Source organism: Bicyclus anynana, chromosome 26 (assembly GCF_947172395.1).
Source record: "Bicyclus anynana chromosome 26, ilBicAnyn1.1, whole genome shotgun sequence".
Taxonomy (NCBI): Eukaryota; Metazoa; Arthropoda; class Insecta; order Lepidoptera; family Nymphalidae; genus Bicyclus; species Bicyclus anynana.
In genome coordinates, this window is record NC_069108.1 from 8,246,699 (window position 1) to 8,262,354 (window position 15,656).

At 36.6% G+C, this 15,656-nt stretch overlaps 2 protein-coding genes across 10 annotated transcripts in view; one reads left to right on the top strand and one right to left on the bottom strand.

The window, feature by feature from the left end:
* The window catches only part of LOC112052834 (zinc finger protein 84-like), a 387,100-nt gene that overhangs the window by 51,899 nt on the left and 319,545 nt on the right, over positions 1–15,656 (top strand). The window lies entirely within an intron of this gene.
* Positions 517–15,316, bottom strand: LOC128199643 (uncharacterized). Its single transcript, XM_052889939.1, has 3 exons — positions 15,188–15,316; positions 2,071–2,173; positions 517–855 (listed from the first exon to the last, which is right to left on the bottom strand). The coding sequence occupies exons 1-3, from the start codon at positions 15,198–15,200 to the stop codon at positions 546–548; spliced, it is 426 nt and encodes a 141-aa protein (XP_052745899.1). The 5' UTR covers positions 15,201–15,316; the 3' UTR covers positions 517–545.

The window sequence follows — 15,656 nt, forward strand, 5'->3', positions numbered from 1 at the left end:
TTACAATGTTATTTGATCTACTAAACGCACTGATTAAAGACTAATAGGCAGATAGAGCGCACGGAACACGACGGTGTTGTAGCCGCTCCAAATACAAAATTCAAAAATGAATACATTCTTGAATCAGTACGACACGAAGAGTCGCATCAGTAATAATAACCTTAGACCATTAATGTAATAACCTCAGAATACAGAAAAACAAAATGTTTTTCTGTATTCTGAGGTAATAACTAATATTAAAAAAGAAAAATGGCGTCATACGTTTTCAAATATTTTATAAACTGTTCACAAAAACTAAGGAAATAAGTATTTTTATTGGTTAATATTAATTATTATATTAATTTACGTAATTGTTGGTTGTTAGTGTTAAATTTTGAAAAAAGTTTGTTTTTGCAGATGTCAGGAGACGCGTGACTTTTTTTTTTTTATGGGTTGCACTGGCTTCAGCAGTTTGTAATGACTCTCTCTGGTTACTCTGTGGGTCTAACAATGCAGTTGGTAACGCATTTTAATAATGTAGGTATGTAATAGGAAAGAAAAACAAATCACAGCTTTGATCTCGTGTATTGGTAAAAATATTTCTTGCTCCCATTCAAAAGTTTTATCAAAACATAATCGTAATTCACGCAACTGTCGCCATATTGGAAAACGTTTAAAAAATTACGGAGGTCCTTGATAATGTCTTGACTGTCACTTTTTACATCTAATCCCTTCACTAAAAGATGGTGTAATGTGAGAAATTCAACTTTCTTCTCTGTTTCTTCATTAGTTCCTTTCTTCTCTGTTTCTTCATTAATTCTTGCAGTTTCGTAATCTTCTATATTTATTTTCACTGATTGTATAACAGGGTGGGATCTGTAAAAGGAATGAGATAATTTAAAATTTTAGATTTATTGTTTTTTTTATTGAGGACTAGCGGACGCCCGCGACTTCGTCCGCCCTTAGACCTCTTTAATCCGGCCCTTACAGTAGTATTGCTGTAAAAATGAAGTAACTTCTCCCGTTTTCCGAACATTTCCCTTCACTGCTCTGCTCCTATTGATCGTAGCGTGATGAAAGTATACTATAACCTGTCCAGGAGTATGAAGAATAATTGTACCAAGTTTCGTTTAAAGCCGTCGAGTAGTTTTTGTTTCTGTAAGAAACATATAGACAGACAGACAGTTATTTTGGAAATATATTTCACGTACAGATTTATTACAAGTATAGATAGCAGACGCCTAACGGTTTCCCCCGCGCAGTCACGATCCCGTGTGTATACGGGGATAAAAATAGCCTGTGACTCAGAAATAATATGGCTTTCCATTGGTAAAAGAATTTTCAAAATCGGTTCAGTACAGAGATTACCCCATTAATCCCACTAAGTTTACCACTTTATTATATTATTGTATAGATTTCTTGCTTTTAAAATGATTGAAATGCGCTCCTTACGCTCCTTCAGTCTGTTTAAATAAAGTCAGCCATACATTGCATCATCACTATATAACCATCAGATGAGATTGTAGTCAAGGGCTAACTTGTAAAGAATAAAAAAAGGCTCCTTAGTGGATCATTGGCGTATCTAGGATTATTTCCTAGGGCGGGCCTGGTCCCTGATTTGCTGCTGAGCAGAATCGATACCTTTGAAACGGGTCGGCTGATTTTATTGATTTTTCTTTGTATATTTTGTAGTTTGGCGTCCATCCTAGAATTTCAAAATTCTAGGGTGGACACTGGACCATTCTAGGATAGACCCCACCCTATATTTGCCTATGCTTTTTTTTAATTCTTTACAAGTAAGCCCTTGACTACAATCTCACCTGATGGTAAATGATGATGCAGTTTAAGATGGAAGAGGGCAAGGAGGAGGATGAAAATCCACACCGCTTTTGGGTTTCTACACGACATCGTACCGGAACGCTAAATCGCTTGGCGGTATGTTTTTGTCAGTATGGTGGTAACTAGCCACGGTCGAAGCCTCCCACCAGCCAGACCTGGACCAATTAACAAAATCTCAATCGACGCAGCCGGGGATCGAACCTCCCCTCCCCAGGACCTCCGTTTGCCGGCTTAACATTAAGATTTCCTTACCTTTTTCTGTGTATATGTCTTCCAAGTGTACAGACCCAACTGTCGAAGTCTGTGTAGATCTCTTGCCAGCCGCACAGAGCTCTGAGTTCCACAGTATTTAGGTCTGTAAAAAAAAAAAAACAAAATCCAAATAGATTTCAATACTGTTCGATCACTTTACTACAATTTAAACACAACACTCTTTTGAATTAACTTTTATTACTCACTTCACAATATATATAGAAACTAATATTAAGTATCAACCTCGCGGTGGGCTTATTCGTTCAACTTATATGATATCGAATTGGAACAATGGTAGCGTGAGTTAGACGACTACTAACGCCATCTATCGGCGGTCATGACAACTTTTATCGATTTAAACATTCCGCCCATCAAGGACTTGTCCTTTAAATAAACATACATTAATAAAATGAAACAAACTAAAATTCACCAAATTCAAAGAAAGTGATTTAAATGATTTTGCAAATTAAGGTTAACAATAATTACTTACAAAAAAACAAACACAATGATTCAATACAAGCTTCAGATAAAATTTACTCTAAACAAAGTAAAGCAAATCAATGCCAATAAAGTTAGAACAATAGATGTTAAGCCTTAATGAAATGAAATGTGGGTAACAATGAACAAGTTGAAGTAATATGTTAATCTTGAACTTCTAACAGTATAAATGTAAACACAAATAACAATAATGTAACAAGTTAGCTACCGCCCACCGTGACAATTATTAAGATAATTAACTTTATACTAAGCTTTAGGTAAGAAACATAGTTTACTGACAGGTCTTTTAAGAAAATTATTTTTACACTTAATAGTTACTACTCTAGTTATGTTGTCCTTGCCAGTATGTTTCTCTACGATCTTTCCTAGAACCCATTTGGCCGGAGGGATGTTATCTTCTTTAACAATTACAATGTCATCTATTTCAGGTTCATTCCTTTCAGTAGTCCATTTGTATCTTTGACTTAAAGTGACTAAATATTCTTTGGACCATCTCTTCCAAAAGTCATTTACCATCTTTTGCATTAGTCTCCATCTCTCTATTCCAGAGATTTTCTCATCAGTATTGTATTGATCGGGTATTGCAATTAATGGCTCACCCACTAGGAAGTGGCCTGGAGTTAATGGTACAGGGTCATCAGGACTATCGCTGAGTTGGGTGATTGGACGTGAGTTTAAGCACGCTTCAACTTGTGCCAAAACTGTGGATAGTTCCTCAAAGGTGAGTGTGCTGTCACCTATAACCTTTTTCAAATGCGTCTTTGCAGAACGTACTCCCGCTTCCCAGATACCACCAAAATTGGGCGAGTGTGGTGGAATGAAGTGCCATGTTGTTCCCTCTATGCTAAGTATTTGGGCTATTTCATTAGGGATATCGGATTTTGCTGAATCAAACATTTCCCTTAGAATTTTATCAGCACCGACAAAATTGGTACCGTTATCACTGTACAAATTTTGACAAAATCCGCGTCTAGAAACAAATCTTCTATAACACGATATAAAACCTTTAGCCGACAAGTCAGAGACGACTTCCAGGTGAATTGCACGAGTCACCATGCAAATGAATAGTGCAATATATCCCTTATAAGACCTCACTCCTCTGCCAGGTGAAACTCTCACATTTATTGGACCACAATAGTCGACACCTGTAGATTTAAAGGGTTTACTTGGCTTAAGTCTAACTTCTGGCAATTGTCCCATTAATGGTACCTTTTTTGTCTTTGAGTATCTTAGACATACTACACAATCTCTGTAATGTTTCTTTACTTGTTCTTTTCCTCTAATGATCCAGTATCTCTCTCGTATCATATTCAGCATTATTTGAGGTCCCCCATGTAATGTTTTCTGGTGAACATCTTTTATTATAAGTTTTGAAAGATGGCTTTTAGTAGGCATAATAATAGGATGCCTGGTGTCATACTTTGCGTTCGCAAGTTTTATTCGACCACCTACTCTTAAAAGACCCTTCTCATCAATATATGGAAGAAGTGTGTGAAGTACGCTCTTTTTACGTACATAGCCACGACTTTTAATATCTTTTAGTTCTTCGCCAAATTCAATTTCTTGAGCCTGTTTAATGCAAATATGTAACGTACTATCCAATTCGTCTGCAGTTATTATAGGTTTAATTTTGTGTCTTTCCTCCTTTGATAATCTTGTTAATTTTAAAAATCTTTTACACAGTGATAGAATTCTTAGTGCTTTTGATAATGATGAAAATTTAGTCCATGGAAATTTGTCTTCTGTTTCTTTTATTGCTACACAAGTCTTCATAGGTTTCTCTTCTTCGTGTGTATTAAATTCTGTTTTGTTACATTCGAGTTCTCTACTGTAAAGCCATTGCGGACCTTTCCACCAAAGTTCATGATCTAATAATTCTGATGGCTGCAGGCCTCTCGAAGCACAGTCAGCCGGATTAAAATCTGTCGTTACGTGACTCCATCGTTCATAATCAACAATGTTAATAATTTCGGATACTCGATTACTAACAAACGTTGTCCAGCGATTCGGCAAACCTCGTAGCCATGCCAACACCACAGTCGAGTCAGTCCAAGCAAATGTGTTATTTATACTTATGTCTAACACTTGGGATACTTCGTATAATAACTTCGCAGCCAAAAGTGCACCGCAAAGTTCTAATCTCGGAATAGATACCTCTTTCTCTATTGGTGCAACCTTCGTCTTGGCTGTAACCAAACTCACATGAACATTACCTTCTATGTCCACTGTTCTCAGATAAATAACTGCTGCATAAGCTGATTTAGATGCATCAGCAAACGCATGTAACTCTCGATGTGAATTATCTGTCAGCTTCATCCATCTAGGAATTTTAACATTTTTGAGGTTGACTAAATCTGTCCTAAAGTTTAACCAGTCAGTTAAGAGATTTTCAGGTAATGTGTCATCCCAATCTAAATTTGCTTGCCATAACCTTTGTATATAAATTTTGGCCTTGACTATAACAGGTGCGATCCATCCCATTGGATCGTACAATCTAGCTATCTCTGAAAGAATTCTTCTCTTAGTAATCTCATCGTTTGTGTTTTGTAAATTTATTTCAAATTCAAAATCATCTGCTGTTCGGTTCCAAGTAATGCCCAAAACCTTTAATGTATCGTTAGCCTTGATTTTTATTGATTGATTAGAACTAGTTGTTTCTTCACTCGCGTATTTTAGAAAGTTTTCACTATTACTACTCCATTTCTGAAGTTGAAAGCCTGATCCATGTAGTAGATTGTTCATTTCATTGTACATCAATGTAGATTCTTTTTCAGATTTACATGTAGTCATCAGATCATCCACGTAAAAATCTTTTAATACTCTTTCAGCAGCCATCGGATATTTATAACCTTCATCTTTAGCTATTTGTTGTAAACACTTTACTGCGAGATAGGGTGCACAAGCAGTTCCAAAAGTCAGGGTAAGTAACTTGTAATGTTGTATTGGCTGATTAGGATCGGGTCTCCAGAGTATACGTTGATATTTTGTGTCATCGTCATGTACTCTGACTTGACGGTACATTTTTACTATATCAGCCACTATAGCAATTTTTCCACAACGCCACCTCATCAACAAATGTCTCAGGTCTTGTTGTAATTTTGGACCTATTAATAGGCTGTCATTCAATGAGACATTATTTACACCCTTTTGGGAAGCATCAAAAACTATTCTTAGTTTCGTCGTGTCCTTGTCTTCCCTGACTACTGCGTGATGTGATAGGTAAACTGCTGTAGGATCTGCTATTTCTTGTTCACTTTCTATCAACTTCATATGATTTAGTGTAAGATATTCTTTCATAACTTTCTGATATTCTTCATAATGTTTAGGATTCTTTAGTAACCTTTTCTCAGTAGAATAAAATCTTTTCAAAGCTAACTCTCTAAACTGTCCTTCTTCACATTCAGGGTTTTCTATTTTGAACGGCAGTCTCACAACGTACCGCCCATCGTTATCTCTCGTGGTAGTTGATTGAAATAAATTTTCACATTTGATTTCTTCATTCGTAAGCTTCTTTTGGAAAATGTTATTTGGTTCTGTCTCAAGTTCCCAAAATTGTTTCAATAAATTGTCGTCTCTAATTTTAAGGTGCATGTTAACTACTCTTTTATACTTTGTATTTGTGTCTCTCGAAATTCTTCCTGATATAATCCATCCAAAGATTGTGTTTTGTGCAATTAAATTATCTTTTGGATGTTTGATCATGCCCTCAATTAATATTTCACTATATGCATCTGCCCCAAGTAAAATGTCAATCTTACTGGGAATCGCATAGTCTGGATCAGCAAGAAATGAATCTCCTATTTCTAGGTGATCAGATGATTTAAGATTGCTCGACGGAAGTGACCATGAAAATGATTTCAGCACATATGCATCTACTTGGATTGAATTTGCTGGATTCTGACGTGATTCGACATGTAACGAAACCATGTACTTAATTCTCGTTTCGCCAGGCCCCAAACCTGACACCCAACCATTGACTGGTGAGCGCTTAAGTCCAAGCAGTTGAGTTGTAGCTTCCGTGATGAATGACGCCTGTGATCCCTGATCTAACAATGCTCTGATGTGGTGCTCACAGCCGTTTCGATCTCTTGTTTTCAAACGCGCAGTTGCAAGTAGGACTTCGCTAGGTTGATGCTTCTCAGTCGAGAAGCTTGAAATAATTCTCTTTTCGGTTCTCAACGAAGTTGATGGTTGCGTTTGGTTGTGGGTTGTATTAGTTTCTTGATTTAAGTTCTCAGCAGTACTAATAGAAACATCAGTTTCTTTGTTGTTGTGTAAGAGTGTGTGATGACGTCTACCACATTTTTGACATGATTTTGATAGTCTACAGTTCTTTACAGAATGAGTCGGCGCCAAGCAGTTAAAACACAGTCGCTTAGCCTGTACAAAGTCTTGTCTCTCTTTTGGCTGTTGTATTCCAAATTTCTTACATGCATAAAGATAGTGATTCCCTTCACATAATGCACAAATTTGATCCTTAACCGTTTTGGTTTGGTCAAGAACTGAAGTGTGAAAGGATTTAGATTTGGATACTTGATTGCCTTGAATAGAAGGCTTAGCTTTACTGGTATCTATCATTTCTAATGCTCGGAATCTGGTTTCTAGAAATTCGGCAAGTTGACTCCATTTAGGCAGTTCATCAGATGCAAAATTGCTCATTTGGATTTCCCATTGTTTGTGAGATTCGGTATCTAACTTGGAAACCACTAAATATATGAGGATTGCATCCCAAGAATCAATATCAATGCCTAAATTCTTCAGCTGCTTAAGGCTACTCAATGTTGTGTCAAGAATAAGTTTAATTGCATTAGCCGACTCATGACTCATTTGTTTAATTGAGAATAGTGTCTTCAGTGTGGCGTTACAATTGAATCTTTTATTATCGTATCGCCTTTTCAATAATGTCCACGCTTCCTCGTAGTTTGCATCAGTAATGGTCAAATTTCGTAATAAAACTTCAGGTTCTCCACTTAGACAACTCTTTAAATAATGAAGTTTCTGAACGCTTTGTAACCTTCTGTTAGTGTGAATTAAACTCTCGAATAAATCATGAAAAGATTGCCATTCACAATATTTTCCATCAAATGAGGGTAGTTTGATTAATGGCAAATGCACTTCGTTATGCGTTGAACACGATCCGACATTAGGCATAGCAACGTTAACATTTTCTATTGTAGACTTAAATTGCTCGAGTTTAGTTTTTAATAATGATTTGTAGGTAGTGTAAAATTCCTCAAATTGTTCGTATAAATCTTCAGTAAAATATGATAATTCCCTTTTGATCTCTTTAGTTGCTTGTGCCACAATTTCTCGATGATCTGATTTAAATTCATTCCATAATGTATCTGCAGACTCCAATCTCGATTCTGTATAAGATTTTGTTAACCTCTCTTTAGGTGATTTTTTAAAATTTCTTTCCGATTTTATTAAGTTTTCAAAACGATCTTCTTGAACAAGTATTAATGACTGCATCTTTATTTTCAAATGTTAACACCACTAATTTAATTTAAAAACAAAGTTCGTTTATGTAAAGTTCAATCATAAAGAATGTCCAAATAACTTATAGTTCAATGATACTGTTGTCACTAAAATGTCCAGTTAACAAAACATGAAAAAGTTCAAACACATTTGAAATTATTATATTTGTTCACAAGAGAAATTTTTCTAAGTCCATACACGTATAAAATTTCAAAGTCTTTTTTAAACGAAATTTTTCTAAGTCAATACAGGTATAAATTTTCAAAGTCTTTTTTGGAGCGAAATTTTTCTATGTTAATACAGGTATGAATTTTTTTAAGTCTTTTTTACAAACACTCGCGATTGCACTAAGTCTTTTCACTGATTTTATTTTCTAAGTTCTTTTACTCACAGTTTATCCCGGGTTTCGGCACCATAATGTTCGATCACTTTACTACAATTTAAACACAACACTCTTTTGAATTAACTTTTATTACTCACTTCACAATATATATAGAAACTAATATTAAGTATCAACCTCGCGGTGGGCTTATTCGTTCAACTTATATGATATCGAATTGGAACAATGGTAGCGTGAGTTAGACGACTACTAACGCCATCTATCGGCGGTCATGACAACTTTTATCGATTTAAACAAATACAAAGTAGAGTTTTGACCAGCACGCAGCTCCAATGCAGATTGGCGATTATGAGTCGGGTTTAGCATACATATTTTTTTTTTTTCCGTGGAGACCCTTGGGCTATGGAGTTGCCGTGTAAAATTAAAAAATAAATTAAAATACATTCCCGAGTCAGTTCGACACGAAGCGCTTCAATATTAATATATTTAAACGATAAATTTTAAATATTATTTTAATATTTTATTTAATTATATTTTAATATTTTAAAAACTGTGCACAATAACTAAAGCAATAGGTAAGATGGAGTATTTTGTATTGGTATTTTTTATTGGTTATTATATTTATTTATGTATTTGTTGATAATGTTAAATTTTGAATTAAAAAATTATGAAAAAAAGTTTGTATATGCAGATTTCAAGGAGACACGAACGAAATAAATAAAATAAAATAAATAACAAATAACACGTGACGTTTGTTTTTTTATGGATTTCACCGGCTTAGCCACGCTGCTTGAAAACACTCATTCTAGATATCCTTTATTCTGTGAGTTAAGATAAGATAACTAAAAAATTAGATAATAAATTATTAATTAATTTCAACATGTAAACTTCAACATGCAACAGCACACGCAACGTATAGGTACGTACGTTACGAAACGTCGGCCGAGCATTAGTTGCATCACAATCGGTCAGGTTGCTGTAACTTAGTAGAAAGTAGATATTTCCTTATATATATAAAACAATCTACAGTTTTATAGTGCTGAGGTAATCGTTGCGTCATAGATACGCTTCCGTTCGTCGTTATCAACCCATATACGGCTCACTGCTGAGCTCGAGTCTCCTCTCAGAATGAGAGGGATTAGGCCAATAGTCCACCACGGCCCAATGCGGATTGGCAGACTTCACACACGCAGAGAATTAAGAAATTCTCTGGTGTGCAGGTTTCCTCACGATGTTTTCCTTCACCGTTTGAGACACGTGATATTTGATTTCTTAAAATGCACACTACTGAAAAGTTGGAGGTGCATGCCCCGGACCGGATTCGAACCCACATCCTCCGGAATTGGAGGCAGAGGTCATATCCACTGGGCTATCACGGCTCTCCTTATAATAATAGCAAACGTAGATAATAATAATATCTATTCACTAGCTGACGTGGTTTCACTCGCGTGGTTCTCGTACCCGTAGGAGTACGGGGATAAAATATAGCCTATAGTCTTCCTCGATAAATGGGCTATCTAACACTGAAAGAATTTTTGAAATCGGACCAGTAGTTCCTGAGATTAGCGCGTTCAATCAAACAAACAAACTCTTCAGCTCTATATATTAGTCTCAGAATACAGAAAACCACCAGAAGGAGTGATAGCGCAAAGAAGTGAAGCCATTTAAAGTACACATTTTACGATTACTCACTCTGTGTTTGTCGTGTTGTTTGACGTGCTATACAGGTGACAAATTTAATTAAATTAAGCCGTCTTGTGCTATTCCTTCGTGTAAAAATGCCGTTGGTAAAAAAAAGAAACTGATTAGGATCACATTTCACGTGTAAGTAGCACAAATAAATATTCTTATGTTAAAATAATGAATAATTTTTACGTGAATTTTGTTGTCATAGAAACCGATGACTTCATTTTGTAAGTGTTGCCAATGTAATTGTTTTGATTTTCCCTACTTTTAATTTCAATTCAAGGATTTATTATTTATGTAAAATATTAATCAACTAAATAGGTAGGCATAGGTTCCGGCAATTAAGTTGAAATAAAATTGTGGTAATCAGCGCAGATAAAGAAAGTGTAAAATAATCTTAAAGCTTTAAAATTTTACAAATAACAATGGCGTGCTATATTATAATAAGTTCGTTCGTTCTTGTCTGTTTGTGTGTTTGTTTGCACATTTGTTTGTTTTCGTGTGCTTGTTTGGTCTTTTGTTTGTTTGTGTACCTACTTGTTTGCTTGTTTGTTTGAGCAAGAGGATTAAATAAAATATTTTTATCTTCAAAACACATTCTTAAAAGATATTAAACCAATTAAATGGCCTTATTTATACTTGAATTTTAAGAGACATAAAAATTAGAGAAATAAGACGAGATAATAATAACTGTGCACGCGATTGAAATACATATTTATAATAATAATATAATATAATTATATGGAATATATAAAATTATTATTGTAAATATGTATTTCTTTAGTTTGTTAGTTGATAAGTTTTATAATAACCGTCTTATTATATCTATTATTTATTTGTCCTTGTCTTAAATTTTTTAGAGTTCATTTTCTTGCTGACTCTTAGCAATCACTAGAAAACCGGTCCCACTGTTTTTATTATTTACCATCCAAGTTAACATTTAATGTGATGAACTGTACACTTATTGTTTTCCTTTTAACATTATAATTTTTTACCACAAAATAGGGAAAAATTTAACAGCCTCATGTACTAGCAACATTACGCGGGTGAGAATTGCGACTAGTGCAGGCTGTTGTGTACAATTTTTGGACACACTGCGCACTATAGAATGACATCTAAACGTGGCTTCTGGTGGTTTTCTGTATTCTGAGATATTAGTATAGATTTGTCGATGTAATAATTAATTTGTTGCTAATGATAATTGCTAATTAATATAATCTATATCTATCAATATATCAACGTCTACTTAAATATACAACACGAACAAGCTTTTTTAAAAATTTCGTCTTTGTTTCTTTTAAAGAATATTTGCCATATCTTTTTTCTAAATATGACCAATGTTCCCATTGCCCTCCAACTAGTCGGGAAAGCCTGTGCTAAGAGTGGGTACGACAATGGACCAACGGGGGATCGAACCACAGCCCCTCGGTGATGAGTCCGACCGCTCTTACCGTTGAGCTGTTGTGGCTTTGGAAGACGGAACCGATTAGAATGGAACTTTTACTGGAAGATATTTTATTGAGCAACTTATAGGCATTATAGGATATTTTTTATCCCGAAAAAATCCATTGTTCCCATGGGATTATTGAAAAATTGAATTTCATGCGTACGACGTTGCGAGTTATATTATCCGCAAATAATCTAATACTAATATTAATATTAAACTATACTAATATTATAAAACTGAACAGTTTGTTTGTTTGTTTGTATGAACGCGCTAATCTCAGCAACTACTGGTCCGATTTGAAAAACTCTTTCAGTGTTAGATAGGCCATTTATCAAGGAAGGCTATATATTATCCCCATATTCCTACGGGAATGGAAACCACAAAGGTGAAACCACGCGGTGTCAGCTAATAATAAAAAATATTAAAAGATAGATAAAAATAATGTAGGTAGGTATAGGTAAATACCTACTTCAATGTTGAAGTCAATGACCTCATGCAAAATCAACTTTACGTGCAAGGTTTACACTTATAGGTACATAATTTAAATGAATGACAAATGAATGTAAATTGTCCTACGTCAAACTTATACGTACTGACCTTTAGGACCTTCTGACGTCATAAACGTTGACAAAAATTATGGAATGCTTTCTTTTTTTTTATTCTTTACAAGTTAGCCCTTGACTACAATCTCACCTGATGGTAAGTGATGATGCAATTAAAAATGGAAGCGGGCTAACTTGTTAGGAGGATGAAATCCACACCCCTTTAGGTTTCTACACGACGTCGTATCGGAACTACGTCAAACTTGTAAGGTACTGACCTTTAGGACCTTCTGACGTCATAAACGTTGACAAAAATCATGAAATGCTTTCTTTTTTTTATTCTTTACAAGTTAGCCCTTGACTACAATCTCACCTGATGGTAAGTGATGATGCAATCAAAAATGGAAGCGGGCTAACTTGTTAGGAGGACGAAATCCACACCCCTTTAGGTTTCTACACAACATCGCATTCTAACTCCGCTCGCGACTCGCTGAGCTATGTCAGTAACTTTGGTTCTTCTACGTGTTATCGCCGCGTTTGCCGCTTTTAAATTGACATGTTATTAATAAATAGTGTAGGAAATAGTAGTCTGTGACAGATATGACGTCGCTCGATCTAGTGTCGGCTTCAGTGTGCTCGTGGCGTTCGAGCCGTCCACATCTCTTGTTGTGTAATTATTTAGGGGTTACTTGGGATAGGCGGGGAGAGTGACTTGAGTGGAAAAGGGGAGTGTTTGATATCAGTAAAAGGCGCCTTTAACCCTACACACATCGTTCACAAGTGCGTGACTCCACTCAAGGTCATTCTCTGCCATTCTAGGGTCTTATTTTGGTAATAGTAATTGGTTAATTAAGTTGTCCTGACAAGTGTTGTGAATCATAACCTTTGTTCTACATTCGTTTTTCTTATATTTGCAAACACCTTTGAGTCCACTAAAATACGTATGCACTTTATAGATGTGAATGTTCTCTGTCTATCCTTAGGATGACGGCCTCCCTGGCGCAGAGGTATGCGCGGTGGATTTACAAAACGGAGGCCCTGGGTTCGATCCCCGGCTGGGCAGATTGAGATTATCTTAATTGTTCCAGGTCTGGCTGGTGGGAGGCTTTGGTCGTGGCTAGTTACCACCCTACCGGCAAAGACGTACCGCCAAGCGATTTAGCATTCCGGTACGATGTCGTGTAGGAACCGAAAGGCGTGTGGAGTTTCATCCTCCTAACAAGTTAGCCCGCTTCCATCTTAGACTGCATCACTTACCATCAGGTGGGATTGTAGTCAAGGGCTAACTTGTAAAGAATAAAAATAAAAGTTAACCACTGCACCTACGGCGTTCGAACATTATAGATAATGCATACATTAACACAAATAACCTTATCACGAGGACATTCACCTTTGTACCAACTGACAGATAAAGTTGTTTTTGTATATTGTAAATAAAAACAAAAGACTAAAGCCCCAGTGCGTTTGCACTTAAACATTTGTAAACAAAGGATTTTAACTCTTTTTTTTATTATTACTTACAAGTTAGCCCTTGACTACAATCTCACCTGATCGTAAGTGATGATGCAGTCTAAGATGGAAGCGGGCTAACTTGTTAGGAGGATGAAAATTCACACCCCTTTCGATTTCTACACGGCATCGTACCGGAACGCTAAATTGGCGATGGTACGTCTTTGCCTAGGGTGGTAACTAGCCACGGCCGAAGCCTCCCACCAGCCAGACCTGGACCAGTTAGGAAAACCTCAATCGACCCAGCCGGGGATCGAACCGAATCGAAGAATACAATAGGGACTTATGCTAACTTATCTGGCTGATCCTTTGCGAAAAATGAGCCAGCCCTTCTGTCACAACTAGCCGCGGTTAAATGATTCGGTGAAATAATCTTACAATGACAACACAACTGAAAAGTTGTGTGCATTTTAAGAAATTGATATACGTGTCTCAAACGGTGAAGGAAAAACATTGTGAGGAAACCTGCATACCAGAGAATTTTCTTAATTCTCTGCGTGTGTGAAGTCTGCCAATCCGCATTGGGCCAGCGTGGTGGACTATTAGCCTAACCCTTCTCATTCTAACAGGAGAGTCGAGCTCAGCAGTGAGCCGAATATGGGCTGATAATGATGAATGATGATGAATAGAATCTTTCATCTATACTAATATTATAAAGCTGAAGAGTTTGTTTGTTTGTTTGATCGCTAATCTCAGGAACTAATGGTCCGATTTAAGAAAATTTTTCAGTGTTAGATAGCCCATTTAACGAGGAAGGATATAAGCTATATTTGATCCCCGTATTCCTACGGGAACGGGAACTACGCGTGTGAAACCGCGAGGCGTCAGCTAGTTCATCATAAGACACTCGAAATTGTAGACGAATACATAATACCTAGGACTTATGATCCAGTTATGTAGGTCTGATTTAGAGAAAGAGGTGAACCGTCGAATCATACTCAGCTGGACAGCATTTGAGAAACTTCGCTGAAATTCCTCAGAGCTGACGACAAAAGTAATTAGAACAGTGCGTGTTGCCAGTGATGACCTATGGTTCCGAGACTTGGTCGCTAACTATGGGCCTCATGAGAAGGCTCAGAGTCACACAGCGGGCGATGGAACGAGCTATGTTAGGAGTATCTCTGCGTGATCGATTCAGAATGAGGAGATCCGCAGAAGAACCAAAGTCACCGACATAGCTCAACGAGTCGCGAAGCTGAAGTGGCAATGGGCGGTGCTCATAGTTCTATGAGCCGATGGAGTTGGGGTCCCAAGGAATGGCGACCACACACTAAAAGCGCAGTGTTGACCCCCCACCAGATGGACTGACGACATCAAGCGAGTCGCAGGGATTCGCTGGATGCAGGTGGCTCAGTATGGTGATGGAAGTCCCTACAAAAGGCCTATGTCCTGCAGTGGACGTCCATTGGCTGATATGATGATGAAGATATTTAACTCTAGTAACCGGATGAATAATTATGAATTATGAATATGAGATTCATCTGTATTATAGTCGTTCGAAGTAATAAGATTAATAAACAATTTACGCAGTGACCGTCTGAATAAAATAAATTTATTCGTACGTTTCTATATGAATAGTCACTTCAGAGTAAGTAATAAAATTAATTAAACACAAACCTTTAACATCCATAATTGCACTATTTATTAAAAACACACACAAACACAACACGCGTGCGTAAACAATAAACACAACTCTATAATGATAACAACTCTCGCTCGCTTGTAAACAAACCGTCTAGTGATGCGCCTGCACAAGTGTCGATATATTCGTATCGATAAAACGCATTGTCATTATCAGCTTAATTTTATAATAATAATGATTTTTTTTACTGTTGCTTATATTAATAGTTATACAATTTAATAGCCACAATATCTTACGAGTTGCGTGGTACATTATTTCTGTCTGACGCTCAGAATTTTTTATTTCCTGGTGACTCAGCTATTCTCCGGTCTCAGAGTCCGGCTCTATTGAGACCGGTCCATCACGGAGAGCATAAACCTGACATCGTGGTGCTGGACCGGGCACAGTCGAGAATGTTTTTAGTGGACATCACAATTGCATATGATGAGAACCTTGTGAGAGCTG